We start from the raw sequence: 15,868 nt of genomic DNA on the forward strand, positions 1-15,868 counted from the left end.
TCTGGATACATGCAGAAAATATGGTGGAAGAAAGCTACAGTAATACACCGTAGCAAATACAAATTTGAAAGACTATTTATGGAATCAGCCTCAGCCCTAAGAAACTCTCCAAACCTCAACAAATTTGTTTTTATGCAACTGCCCCATATTTTGGGGGGCTTACATCGATAGACCTTCAGCCCAACGGCCAAGAACACCTACTTAGCCCGCTAGAGGGCACCATCAGGACTTTTAGGAGAACAATAGCGTCATCTCTTCATTCTCAGTTACTGTGTTGTATTGCCTGCGTGCAAGTGCCTTTTTTTGTAAGTTCCTTTTGAAGATGGCAACATGACGTTGCTGAAATATCGGAAATATTTATTAAAGTGTAATTTAATTTATATTTGTATCTACTTTGTTAAAATTCCTTAAGTGATTTAGTAACTATATCAACTGATTCAGTTATCTCCCTACCATCAGTATTCTTTAAAATCATTCTGCCATATACATTTTTTCTTTTACTTGCAACATATCGAAAAAACTGTTTGACATTCTCTTTAGCCTGCATGGGCAATGTTCTTTCATAATCCAAGGATGTTAAGCTACACTATCAGCTTAAGCATAAATTTATATAAACTGATTGTTATCAAGGATGGAAATGGCACTAATGGGAGATAAAGAAGTGAAAAAGTACTATAAGAAACTGAAAAATTTGAGGAAAGCTTAGAAGAGATAATTCCGAGGAGAATCCTGACTTGGAACTACCACCACTTAGGCATTAAGTTGCAAAATGCCAGTACGGTATTATAATTCCGATCCTATAACAAGAGCAAACACTCTTGAACTAAGAGTCCCCTCCATCACATTCTGCTTTAAGTAATTATCTCTCAGTCATCATTATCATCAAATTCCTGACATGTGCCCTCAAAGGATGTACATGATTATGATTACATCATTACTAACTATTAACTAATTACATCATTACAGGCAAAGACAATCAAGGAAAAGAAGGAGTATCCATAGTATTCAACACAAAATACGAGGCTAATCTTCTTGAATGGCAGTCAGTCTCAAGTAGAGTAATGTGGGCAAATATGAGAATGGGGAACTGCACAATGAGACTTATTTGTGACTATGGTCCCACAGAAGGTTCTACTAAGGAAGAAGTTGAGGAATTTTTTGAGGCTTTAGAAAAAGCAACTGACACAATGAAAAAGGAAAAGTTGGTCCTTGTTGGGGATCTAAATAGCAAAGTAGGAAATGATTGTGACACATACAAAAATATTTTGGGAAAATTTGGAGAAAAGAGCAAAGCTAATAATAATGGCAAATATCTGTTGGATTTCTGCTCAGGACATGGACTGGTTATTACTAACACCATGTTACAACATAAAAATGTGCACAAATTCACGTGGAGAGAGGAGGCAAGGAATAAGAAAAGTCTCATTGACTATGTTATTGTTGATAGTGATGTTTTCTCCCTGGTGCAGGACACCAGAGTGTACAGAGGATTTGAAATTGGAAGTGATCACTATTTAGTCTTGAGCAGGATAAAATTGAATTTCATATTGAAAAGAATGACATGTAAGAAAGTTTTAAAACGAATAAAAGTTGAGCAGCTCTCAGATGTGAACTGTAGACTAAAATACACAAAGATTATTGAAGAAAAAATGAAAGAGTTTGAGAACAGGAATCAAACCTTGGAGATTCAGTGGCAAACTCTGAAGAAAACATTGATTGATTCTGCCAGAGAGGCATGTGGTGAGGTTGTCTGCAAGGATAAAAATATCAGAACTCCCTGGTGGACACAGGAAGTTAAAGAGGCAGTGAAGGAAAAGAAGAAGCATATCAAAAGTTCCTGTCAAATAAGTCAGCTTGTGCTGTTAGAGAATACAGAGACAAATGCAAGAATGCTAAACACTGTGTAAAACTAGCTAAACAAAAGTCATGGGAGGACTTTGGCAAGAATATAGAAAATAAATATCAAGAAGGGGGCAAAATATTCTGGAGGTTATTGAAGAAGCTTAGGAATGGAGGAAAGAGTGCTGTAAAAGGAGTTAGAAATGATAAAGGTGACATGAAAACGGAAGAAAAAGATATCCTTGAAGTATGGAGTAATTACTTTGAAAAACTGCTAAATGAAACAAGCAGTGATGACAGCACAGTGATAAAAAACACTGACCAGCTATGCAGTCAGGAATACATATCCATACTTGAAGTAGAAAAAGCCATCAAAGGCTTAAAATGTGGAAAGGCAGCAGGAGTAGATGGTATTCGACCAGAAATGTTGAAATATGGTGGTATAAGAATCTTACAGTGGCTGCACTGCATAGTTCAGAAAGCCTGGACAGAGGGACGAATTCCGGATGATTGGAGTAGAGCTCTCATAGTACCCATATATAAAAAGGGAAATAAAACTGAATGAGAGAATTACAGAGGTATTTCCCTACTAAGTGTTCCTGGCAAGATCTATGCAAGTATACTTGAGAAACGGTTGAGAAGAATTGTGGAAGAAAAGCTTGGTGAAGAACAAGCTGGATTCAGGCCAAATAGAGGCTGTCAGGATCAGATCTTCACTTTACGACAAATAGTCGAGAAAACATGGGAATATAACAGAGATCTGTATTTAAGTTTTGTCGATTTGGAAAAGGCATATGACAAGGTGCCAAGAAAGAAGCTATTCAACATGCTACAGTTATATGGTGTCAATGGGGCATTATATCAAGCAATACTTAGTCTTTATTTGAGTTGTAAGTCAGCAGTTAGAATTGAAGGAAGTACAGGAAGATGGTTTAATGTTAAATCTCATGTGAGACGAGGATGTACATTATCCCCTCTGTTATTCATTATCTATATGGATCACATTATGAAGGAAAATGGTATTAAACATGATATCAAAATTGGAGATGTTAATGTCAGCTCTTTGCTTTATGCGGATGATGTTATACTTCTAAATAAATCCTCTACAAGTCTGCAAGATTCTCTGACTAAATTGAGTAGCTGTTGTAATAGATATGGTATGAAGGTCAGCAATAAAAAGACAAAGACAATGAAAATAGGCAGAATCATTGAAAATGTCAACTGTATTGTGAATGGAGAATCTGTGGAACAAGTGAAACATTTCAGCTACTTAGGCACGATTTTTACTGAAGATTGTAAATTAAATATGGAGATAGAAAACAGAATCAGCAAAGCTGGTATGATAGGAAGTCAACTGAATAAATTCATATGGAATAAGAGAGAAATTAGTCAGAACACTAAATTAGCTGTATGCAAGACAGTGTTCAAACCAGTTTTAACTTATGGATCTGAGAGCTGGGTCAGAAGTAAAACACTTGACCAAAGACTAGAGACCGCAGATATGAGAGTCCTGAGAAAGATTATAGGCATGAATAGATGGCATCAATGGCAGTATCATATTAAAAATGAGGATATTAGGAAAGAACTTGACATTGTCAACATCCAGGAATGCGTTAGCAGAGCTAATCTCAGGTGGTATGGTCACTTAAACAGAATGGGCGAAGAAAGATTAGCAAAACAAGTGTTCTCTGCCAGGTTGGCAGCAAAACGACCCAGAGGAAGACCAAGATATGGGTGGATTGATATGGTACAAAGTGCTTTAGACGATAGAAATATAAGATCTGATAATGTTGGAGTCTTGGCAAGTAATAGACTGATTTGGAGGAAAATTGTAGATAGGAAGTTAGTAATGATGTAATTTTTTTCATGTAGTACTATCATATCCTGTACACCCCTTCAGGGTACATGGCAGGAATTTGATGATGATGATCATTACTAACTTCCTATTAACAATTTTGCTCCAAATCAATCTGTTATCTGTCAAGACTCCAACATTATCAGATCTTACGATAAAGAGCCAGAGGCTGTTTTTCCGGTGGTATAAATTAAGTTAAGGGGATAATAATCCCTCATTATTTTAATGCCAGATACGAAACTCTGAGATCAAAATCTAATCAAATACAACACTAGGGCAACTCCGAGTTGCCCTAGTGTTGACTACCCAAGTGTTGACTTACACTTGACTCGCCGACAGTTCTTCGGCATGAAACTCTTCAATTAGATTTTGATAGATTTTGATCTCAGAGTTTCGTATCTGGCTTTAAAATAATGAGGGATTTATTATCAGACCTTATATTTCTAAGGCAATTTTTACTGTATCAATCCACCTATATCTTGGTCTTCCTCTGGGACATTTTCCTGCCAACCCAGGAGGAAATACTTGTTTTGCTAATCTTTCCTCTCCCATCTTGTTTAAGTGACCATACCACCTGAGATTAGCTCTGGTAATACATTCCTGGATGCTAATAATGTCTAGTTCTTTCCTAACATCCTCATTTTTAATATGATATTGCCATGGATGCCATCTGTTTACACCCCTAATCTTTCTCAGCACTTTCATATCTGTAGTCTCTAGTCTTTGGTCAAATGTTTTATTTCTAACCCAGCTCTCAGATCCATAAGTTAAAATTGGTGTGAACACTGTCTTCTGTACAGCTAAATTTAGTGTTTTGACTAATTTCTCTTATTCCATATCAATTTATTCAGTTGACTTCCTACCATACTGGCTTTGATGATTCTGTTGTCATCTATTTCCATATTTAATTTACGGGCTTCAATAAAAATTGTGCCTAAGTAGCTGAAATGTTTTACTTGTTCTATATGTTCTCCATTCACAATGTAGTTGATATTTTCAATGTTTCTGCCTATTTTAATTGTCTTGTTATTGCTGACATTCATACCATATCTATTACAACAGTTATTGAATTTAGTCAGGGAATCTTGCAGACTTGTAGCAGATTTATTAAGAAGTATAACATCATCTGCATAAAGCAAAGAGCTAACATTAAAGAGCAAAGAGCTAACATTAAAGAGCAAAGAGCCTCCAATTTTGATGTCAAGTTTAATACCACTTTCCTTCATAATGTGATCCATATACATATAGATAATGAATAACAGAGGGGATGATGTACATCCTTGTCTCACACCAGATTTAAAAATAAACCATCTTCCTGTACTTCCTTCAATTCTAATTGCTGACTTACAACTCAAATAAAGACTAAGTATTGCTTGATATAATGCCCCATTGACAGCATATAATTGTAACGTATTGAATAGCTTCTCTCTTGGCACCTTGTCATATGCCTTTTGCAGGTCTACAAAACCTAAATACAGATCTTTGTTATATCCCCATGATTTCTCAACTAACTGTCATAAAGTGAAAATGCAATCCTGACAGCCTCTATTTGGCCTGAATCAAGCTTGTTCTTCACCAAGCTTCTCTTCCACAATCCTCAACCATTTCTCAAGAATACTCGCATATATTTTACCAGGAACACTCAGTAGAGAAATACCTCTGTAATTCTCACATTCAGTTTTATTTCCCTTTTTATATATGGGTACTATGAGAGCTCTACTCCAATCATCAGGAATTCGTCCCTCTTCCAGGCCTTCTGAACTATGCAGTGCAGCCACTGTAAGACTTTTATATTCCTGCTGTATAAAAGTCTTACAGTGGCTGCACTGCATAGTGCAGCCACTGTAAGACTTTTATACAGCAGGAATAGATGAGAATATCATCTATTCCTGCTGCTTTTCCACATGTCAGACTTTTGCCGGCTTTTTCTGCTTCAAGTATAGATATGTATTCCTGATTACATGCCTTTTGAGTGTTTTTTTTAATCCTGTGCTGTCACTGCTTATTTCATTTAGCAATTTTTTTAAATAATTGCTCCATACATCAAAAATATCTTATCTCCAGTTTTCATGTCATCTTTATCATCTCTAATTCCTTTTACAGCACTCTTTCATCGATTTCTGAGCTTTTTCAACAGTCTCCAGAAAATTTTGCCATCTTCATGATATTTATTTTCTATGTTCTTGCCAAAGTCTTCCCATGACTTTTGTTTGGCTAGTTTTACATTTGTCTCTGTGTTCTCTAAGAGCATAAGCTGGCTTATTTGCCAGGAACTTTCAATTTTCAATATGATTTCCTTCTTTTCCTTCACTGCCTCTTTAACTTCCATAGAGTTTTAATTTTTCTATCCTTGGAGACAACCTCACCACTTGCCTCTCTGGCTGAATTAATGAACGTTTTCTTCATGGCTTGCCACTGAATCTCCAAGATTTTGTTCCTGTTCTCAAACTCTTTCATTTTTTCTTTAATAACGTTTGTACATTTTAGTCTACAGTTCACATCTGAGAGCTGCTCAATTTTTATTCTCTTTAAAACTTTCTTACATGTTCTTCTTTGAATTCAGTTTTATCCTGCTCGAGACTAACAACGCTCCCCATTAAAGATACCAAGAAATTATATACTTGGTTTAATCCTTTATCCTATATAAGCAAATATTTTCCAGCTGAACAATTATTTTATTTTTTTTAAAATAGTTCAGGCACAAAATTATTTGTGGTTTAAGACAATAAGAATATAATTTGGTCAGCTAAATCTCAAATTGCCAGCCCATCCTCGTTCATTCAATTCAGGTAGATAACTAACAGGGTGCACCACGAGAAGGTGAGGATTGGACATTAGGTCAGAAGCCCTGGCTGGTTCTCCGCATTCCTTTAAGGTCTATGCGGAGGTCTTCTCCGAGTTCCATTTTCTTCCTGCCACGCAATCATTCCTCATTCCAATCTATGTCTTCGAAGTTAAGTCTACATAAGAATTACTTGATTTGCACTTGCTGTACTAATCTGCTGATACATGTATTTCACATCATCCCTGGCAATCGCTAACCTATAACAACAATCAATTTTATATTTTGTTCTATTGGCCTGAATCTCACACCAAATTGACTCAAACGAACTTCATTTGACTGAATGACTCCTACTCTTGTTGGCTGCAATTCATCTGCTAATTTGTGCATCAGGGAAACAGGATTTTGTAGCACTTTCATGAAGTACTCTCCTTATCGTAGAACACCGTAAAAAATTAACCTGCTTATGCTCTTTCTCTCATTTATTCTGACAATTGTTTTTTTTTTTTGGCTTTGGAACTCTTGCTGTTTTTTGTTCTCAATTAAAATGGTCTTTTGCTGTTTCTACAGCCTTTCAACCTCACACTTCATCTTTGAAGGACTACATGAAATGAGCTATTTTTTAAGGTTTTCTATGTTCTCCTGAACTTCTGCCATTACACTTTTGATAATGAGAGAGAACTAAGGCACAAGAGAAGGAGGAATAAGAGTGTCTCATAGATTAACTGTAAAGATATGGGAAACAGAAGCATGGCTCAGGGACTGAAAGAGATATTAAAATGGAAGATTATAACGACAAGTCAGGATAAGACATGAAGGACTGCAAACTATGGAACTGTTAGTTCAATCTTTAAAGCAAGCAAGACTATTAAAAATTACTCTAAATAGGACTAAGCTAATTTGTACAGTGAGCAAAGCCACTATGACAACAGGTTTAGGATTAACTGATTGGATCTGGGTAAGCAAAGTAATTAGTGAGGTGACTACTTTCTCCACACCTGTTCAGCATCTATGCTGAACAGGTATTGTATATTTGCAGTGTCCAAACTAGAGAAGTAAGGTTTTGGAGACAATAAATCCAGTTGGTCAAGGCTCAATTTGGACTGTAGAGCCAGAGGAAGAAATAATATAAGGACTGTAATTATAAAGATATTTTATTAGGTTGTAAATATAAAATTACTGTTGATCTGTTTGGTAGTCTTTTATAAAGAAATATATGTAGCACTGGCTGATAAAGACAGGAATTACAATAGGTAGCAGATAAGTCAGCAAATCTGAGATATGCTGATGACAAAGTACTCTGCTGCAATGACAGAGATGAGCTGAAACAAATCCTTGACAGGATAATTGAGATCAGTTTCAACAAAAGTTCAATACAGAGTCACCTGGTGAAAATTCACACATCCCTTCAGTTGAAAAGTGCTTCCAAAGATCCTCCCTTGCATCCTACATGGGATTTGAATCAAGGTCTTTTTGACCAAAGGAAAGTACCCTTTGGTCAGAAAGGACAACTGAGCTATTGAGTCTTAGAAACATAGTTTCAGATGAAATCGAAAATATCTCTGATTTCTCTGTTTAGTGGTCATAGGTATGTGTAAATTTCTCTGTTTACAAAATTTTTTAAATTTTGTAACTGCATAATGTATATGAGAATTTTATCCAATATATTTTTTTTAATTTTTAGTTTACAATCATGCTAGCATCACAGTATATGTGTAATTTTGTTGGCTCACCAGTTTAATATGCTGCCATTCCAATCATAATGTTGGGGGGGGGGGGGGGGGGGGGGTTAATCACAGCAAATAACAGATTGAAAACTGACTAAATGCAACTGAAATATTCTGAAATACAGTAAAACCCCGAAGTTACGCGGTACGTGGGACCAACAAAAAGCGCATAAGTCGAATTCGTGCAACTCGGGGTATAATTTTGCATGTAATTTATATATACAACATACAATTGGGACCAAAGGTTTACAAAAACACCTATATTTTTTAAGAAATATAATCATAATTGTAGCTTTTCATACATAAAAAAAAAGAAAGTTATTTTGATGTCAATGGTTTCATAAAATCTAATAGATTTGTCTGATGGCATAATGTCTTTTTCTTGTCATGCAAAATTTCTTCATAGCAAGCTAATGATTTTTTTATTCCTTGTGGCTACAATTCGTTCCTCGTTAGAATCTATGTCCTCCACAATCTGTAAACCTTTCTTTTATGATTGTTCTTACTGTGGATTCCTGTAGATCGAACTTCTTTGCTAGCTCACAAATTTTCATTCTGCCTTCAAAATCCTTAATAATGTCGAGTTATGTTTCCAAAGTCAATGTTTTTTTTTTCTTGCTAGCTGCAGAAGAATCGGACTTTCCTGTTTTGGATGACATTATTATTTTTTATGTGATAAAATTTTTATCAAGAACATAACATGAAACAATCGCAAGGTTTGTAGACTATAAAAATTGTGTATGAATGGAGACCGTGTGAAACACATCAGTGCTTGTTCATATCTTTCAGGTGCCGGCCACATTCGCCAGTGTCGCACATGCTGTGGTGAGGCGTGAAGCGGGACGGGAATATGTACATATAAGAAACCGCATAACTCCGGATTCGCGTAAGTCGGGGTATGACTGTATTTGCTTTAAATAGCCCATTATCATCATCACTGGTTCCAACAGGCCTTTACACATACCTATGACCTTCAAGGTATCCTTAGATTTCATAACCAAATTCTAGGATAAGTGGTTCAGTTCTTTTCTCCTGGCTGGGTTGCTTGATTGTGGGATGAAAGACCTCAGTTTCTAGGAGAAAAAAATCCTACCACTTCCATAAGAGACTGGTTAACTTTCAATCAAAAAGCCCTGATAAAGGTTCTTCATGCCTAGATAGGATTCGAACTCAGCTCTTTCCAACTGAAGAGCACTGTTGAAATTGACTAAGTTACAGAGGTGTTTAAAGCACACTAAAGTTCACCAAATGTTTTAAAATTAAAGAGCATGATAGATAAAAATTCATCTTTAAACTTACTGTCTCACAACTAAATATAAAAATAAAAAAAAGAATTAAAGGTCAATAAATTATTACTTTCAATTAAACATATGACATTAAAAATCATACCTTGAAAAAGGAATCATCTCCACATAGTCTGCAAAAGAACTCAGATTTTGGTTTATTCAAGCAATAGATGCTGTACAGTTTGTGAAACGTCTCTCTCTGAAAAAGAAAGGAAAAAGCTTGTCTCATTCTATACAAAATGAATTACTAATATCTGATGAACAAGTTTAAAACTATAATCCTTTCCTAACACAGTAGTTGTCTCCATAGTTTTCATAATGTATTAAAACTATAATGCATATAATATATTTTAAAAATTTATGAAAGATGAACAATTTCAATTGTTATTTTCTTAATTCATATTTTCCAGTATGCAAGAGATATAGAAATGCAAATATTGTGTGTGTGTGTGGGGGGGGGGGGGACTACCAAACAGATCAACAGTAATTTTATATTTACAACCTTACATACAGAATATCTTTATAATTATGATCTTTACATTATTTCTTCCTATGGCTCTACAGTCCAAATTGAACCTTGGCCACCTGGATTTATTGCCTCCAAAACCTTACTTCTCTGGTTTGGACACTGCAATATGTTATCTTAATGGTATCTATTCATCTCGTTCTTGGATTTTCTCTTGGTCTTTTACCAAGAATTTTACTATTTATAATCTTCTTATGAATACTGTCATTTTCAATAGCAAAAATAAAACACCTCCTATCCACTGCAACTTTTTGAACTACTAAACTAGATATTGTAGTTTTTTTTTTTTTTTTTTTTTTTTTTTTTTTAATAGAGTTGACATAACCCATGTTTATATCTGATCCTCCAGAGACCATTATCATTCAGTGGACCAAATAGTTTTCTAAGGATTTTTCTTTCAAAAGCTGAAATCAAATTCTCTACCCTAGACATAAAAATCTAAGTTTTACACCTACAGGTAATAATTAAACAAATTACTGATTTACATATTTGTACTTAAGTCGTCCAATGATTATTTTTGAACTGAATACATGCGAAAGAGAATAAAAAGCTTAATCATTCCTTTTTATTCAATTCTGCACTTCTACCATCTCATTTGGTTGGCTTGTGATCATTACTCCTAAATATTTTAAATGTTCCACTTTTTCAAGGTTCCCAATTTTCACACTTGTATCAGTTAACTGCTTCTGACTGGTATCATTATTTTAGTTTTCTGTTGATTAATTTTTAGTGCTATCTCATATGCTTATTTCTCTAATTCCAAATATGATTCCTCTGCTTTCTGTTTGGTTCTTGACATGATGTTAATGTCATCTGCATATGCTACAATCTGCACTGAATTGTTTATCAGCATGTCTTTAATATCTATTAGCAACAAGTGAATAATGTATTCTTAAACTAAGTTTAAAAAAATACTGAAGCTAAGCTATCTCCTTGTTTAAATCCTTGAATTATTGTAAAGAGATCTGTTAAATCATTTTGTATTTTAACCTGCACTTCTGAATATTACATAATTAATCTTGTAAGTTTCACTAGCTTATCTGGTATTCCAAGGTGTATCATAACCTCATATAATTTTTCTCTATTAATGTTGTCATGTGCATGTTGGAAATCAGCAAAAATCTAATGAATATTAACATCAAATTCCCAAAACGTCTCCAATTGTTTAACTATATGTATTTTATCAATTGTACCTTTGCCTTTCCTGAAACCAGCTTGGTCAATACCATTTATCTTTTTCATAAACGGATTTAATCTGTGCTTCAAAACAGAGGTAAATACTTGCATGTTGTATCAGAGGCGTAGCTAAGGAAGAGTGGAGGGGGAGGTCTGCCCGGGCAGCACTTTGAATCTTTTTGAACTTTTGCAGTTAACTCTAAAATACAGGCTCGAGAACTCATTTCCAACTATTGTAATACTACTGCGAATTTTCCTCACAATTGCTGTAGGTGTTGCTAGTTGTGAGAGGAGTTTTTCTAAATAAAATATATTAAGAATTACCTACATTATTATGAAATAGACTTTGCCAATGTCATCAACGATTTTGCAAACAGAAAAGCAAGAAAAATAACATTTTAGAATGTTGAAATTAAAGTTTTAGTTCAAAAATAAATAAAATGTTTTAATTTATTTCCCTATACGCTGTTTTGACTTCTTTTTTTGTTGTGTAGTGTGTATTGAAAGGGGGGCAGCAAACTCAGGGACTGTCCCAGGCGGCAAAAGCTCTAGCTACACCACTGTGTTGTATATAGAAAAGAAATACCTCTATAATTTCCACAAACTATTTCCAATTCCTTTTGGCATTTGTTCTTTTTTCATGTGGTTAAAATAAATTTGTACATTTTGTCTTCTGGTCCCTTTCCTCTTGCTTTCAGCAACTCGGAAGGAAAGGGACCAGAATCTAATTACTAATTCATTTATTAATTAGTGATTTAGTAATTCTTCAAGTGTCATCCCCTAGAAGGAGGTTGGCATCCATGTCATAGAACTTTTTTCTTTCTTTTGCTACTCTGGAACATTTATGGTAATTAAAGCCAGTCCAGTCCTTAATGTCTTCAGACCACATTCTCCTGGATCTACCTCTCCCTCTTTTTCCATCCAGTTTCCCTTCTAATATTAATTTCTGAATGACTTCTTGTCTAGTTAGATGTCCAAAATATTATTATTATTATTTAGGCCTCCATGGAGTCAAAGGACTCATCATTGGAAGTCCTTCTTAGGAAACACAAAGTCTATCATACCACTCCTTGAACTCATTGACCTTTCATGCTTTAACCACTCTCTCGGGCAATGCATTCCATGGTTCAACCACCCTCCATGCAAAGAAACCACTCCTCACTCTCTTGCTCACAGCTTCCTTTCATAACTTCTAGGGATGGCTCCTTGTCATCGCTCCTTCCTGCCATTCGACCAAGCGAAAGAACTCCCCAATGTTTAACCTGTAACTGCCTCTCAACAGTTTAAAAGCCTTGATCATATCACCTCTCCATTTTCTGTACACCAAACTCTGCAGTACACATTACCTCAGTTGATCCTCGTAACTAACATTGTACAGTCCTGAAACCATCTTTGTTATCTGCCTCTGTACCCATTTCACAGCTAATTTATCCCCTTCAAATCCTGGAGACCAAATCTGAGAACAATAGTGTAAGTATGGTCTGATCAGGATCTTATACAATGGAATGATAACTCATCTCTGCAGGTCAGCATCCTTCTCATTATTGCAGCAATCCTCTGTGTTACCTTCACCACGTTTGCAATATGTCCCTTGAATTTCAGGTTTCTATCAATCATCAACTCCAGATCTCTTGTCTCAACTACTTCCTCCAGTATAGCTCCTCCAACAGAGTATGCAGTATCCCATCTATGTGTCCCAAACCTCAAGACCTTACATTTTGCTTCATTAAACCGATACCCCCATTCATTTACCCATTTGTCCAGCTTATTCAAATCCTCTTGAAGGGCTACCACATCTGCACTATTACTAATAACTCTTCCCAGCTTCACATCATCTGCAAACAACTGAATATCCCCCTGCAATCCACTGACGATGTCACTGATATAAAGGTTAAACAATATAGGTCCCAGTACTGAGCCCTGTGGGATCCCACTTGTAACCCTCTGCCTCCTTTTAACTGCCTCACCATACACAACTCTCTGATATCTATTGAACAGCCAATCCTGAATCCAGTTGACCAACCTGACATCCAAACCCATTTGCTGCAGCTTAAATATCAGCTTATCATGTGGCACCTTGTCAAATGCCTTCGCTAAATCCAAGAAAATTGCAGTATATGCCTTTCCCCTCATTTACTACTCTTGTATCTTTATTATAAAAGGCTAGAAAATTACTAAAACAAGAGCTCCCCTTCACAAATCCATGCTGACTCTCACAGATAACATTACCCTCATCTACCCAATGCTGTATACAGTCCCTAACTAATTTCTCCAAGATCTTAACAATTGCTGATGACTCACAAATTGACCTATAATCAGACACTTCCAGTCTGCTACCGTCCTGATGCAATGCCACTATCTTACCTTCCTTCCATTCCCTGGGCACCTTTTCCCATAGCCAGACTTTCAGTGAAAAGCCAGGTCAAAGGCGCTGTCAGTTATTTAGCACATTCTCTCAAAACTTGTGGTGAAATACCATCCAGTCCCACAGCTTTACTGACATCCAGAGTACTCAGTATTTGGAACACGCTCTCCTCCTGCACCTCTAAATCTCGAACCTGCCCTATCCCTCTAGTATTAAGATTTACTCCTCCAGGATGAAATACATCAATAAAATGTTCATTGAACAATTCCGCTATGTCCTTTACATCATTCACTCTATTCCCATTTTTATCCCACAATGTCATTTTTCCATAATCATTTCTCTTACTACTGGCCAAATAGCTAATAAGTTCCCTAAGATTTTCTTTGAATCTTAGGGCCAATGTCTTCTCGTATTCCAGTTTTGCCTTCTTTACCATACTAGTCACTCTTCTGGTCTGTGTCTTATATTCTTCATGCATCTGCTCTTCACACGTCTCCTTATCTTCCATAGCCTCTTTTTCACATGCAATTCTTGTTTAATATTGCTTGTCATCCACTTTACACCAAATTGTGTCCTCTTCTTCACTTGTGGAATACAGCTTAATATTGCTGCTAACAAATATTCCATCACAATTTTCCAAGCACCAATGATATCCCAGCCTTTCAATTCCTCCCTCCATGAAACTTCCCTAAGTTTATCTAAGACTATTATAATCACCTGCCTTATAAGTCCACATATGTTCCCATCTTTTTGATACTCCTTCATGTCTATTCATCTTCCAAGTCAAAACCACATGGTTACTCTCTCCAACTGGTGGGAGAGATGTCATCTTAGTTATTATCACCAAATCCAAAACTCTTGAACCTCTTGTTCCCTCTATTACATGTTGCCTAAGATATTTGTCCCTCAAGAATTCTAGAAATTCCATTCCCTTATTGCTACATGCATCTTCCTCTCCCCAATTTATACTGCTGTAGTTAAAATCTCCCATAACAATCATTCTTCTTGCACTCGCCAAGCTGAACTGTCTAAACATCTCCTGGTTTCCACCCTCTGTGCTCCTTGGTTTGTAGCAACATCCCACTAAATATCCTGTCTTACTCACCTCTACCTCACACCATATGCTTTCAACATCATTAGTGTCACTGCCTTCCAAAGCCTCCACTCTTAGAGGACATAAGTCGTCACTTATCATAAGCAGTACTCCACCACCATGCCTTCCCTTCCTATCCTGCCGAAAAATGCTGTACCCTACTACTTCTATTCCTGTTATTATATCCTCTTCTGTCAACCAATTTTTATATCTTATTGATGCTATTTGATTCCAGTATATATTTGCAATTATGTATAGATCTCAGAAAAGATTTAATTTTTCGTTCTTTAATTATTTTCATTAATGTTCTTTTCACTTTTGCTTTCTCTAAAACATCATTTTTCTCTGTCCATGGTATTTTCAACATTCTTCTGATGGTCCACATTTTGAAAGCTTCCAATTTTTTTTCTACTTCTTTCAAGTTTCACTGGTGTAGAGAAGGCTTGACCAGATATATCATTTTATTAATCTTTTTCTTGTGTCTCTGGATGTTAGAACAGTTTTCATATCAATAAAGGCTTTTCTTGCTATCTCTATTCTTTTTTTTTTATTTCTTTAAGGGAATTTCCTCTGTCTGTAAACATTTATCCCAAATATATAAAAGACTGAACCAGTTCAATTTTCTTTTTGTAAACAGTTATGTTTAGTTTCTTATTGATTGGTTCTTTTGATATAATCATGCACTTTGTTTTCTTTAGGTTAATAATTAATCCCATGTCTAAGCTTCTGTTGTAAATTTCTGTGACTAAGTTTTGAAAATCATCTTCAGATTCAGCTATAACGACAGTGTCATCTGATTACCTGAAGGTGTTGAAGTTCTTGCCCCTGACTTTTACACTCTTCAGTTCTGAAATAGTTTTAAAAACTTGCTCACTATATATATTATACAGTAAGGGTGATATGACACATCCTTGTCTTACTCCTTTTTTGATTTCAAAGTTATCAGAATATGCATTTTTATATCTTATTGAGGCCATTTGATTCCGGTATATAGTTGTAATTATGCGTAGATCTCTTCCTTTTAACCCATTATTCTGTAAGATATGTATTAATTTCTTGTGATATATTGAATCAAATGCTTTGGTGTAATTAATCAATAAAACAAAGATATATGCTTTTCTGGTTATCAAGGCTTCTTTCACATAATGTTTTCAAATTGAAAATTCCTTCTCTTGTACCTTTGTACAAGAGAAGGAATTTATTTTATTTTGTGAAGAAG

The 15,868-nt window shown here is 35.5% G+C and overlaps 1 protein-coding gene across 2 annotated transcripts in view; it reads right to left on the reverse strand.

Moving 5' to 3' along the window:
- LOC150093190 (guanine nucleotide exchange factor DBS-like) overlaps window positions 1–15,868 on the reverse strand; it is a 450,940-nt gene that overhangs the window by 120,920 nt on the left and 314,152 nt on the right. For both annotated transcript variants that reach the window (XM_090413275.1, XM_090413276.1), the window contains one exon: window positions 9,593–9,688. In XM_090413275.1, the coding sequence (XP_090269401.1) occupies window positions 9,593–9,688 (96 nt within the window). The remainder of the gene's footprint in view (window positions 1–9,592; window positions 9,689–15,868) is intronic.

The sequence above is a fragment of the Typopeltis vanoorti genome, chromosome 24, assembly GCF_054136105.1.
Source record: "Typopeltis vanoorti isolate ZY-2024b chromosome 24, IOZ_Tvanoo_1.0, whole genome shotgun sequence".
Taxonomy (NCBI): Eukaryota; Metazoa; Arthropoda; class Arachnida; order Uropygi; family Thelyphonidae; genus Typopeltis; species Typopeltis vanoorti.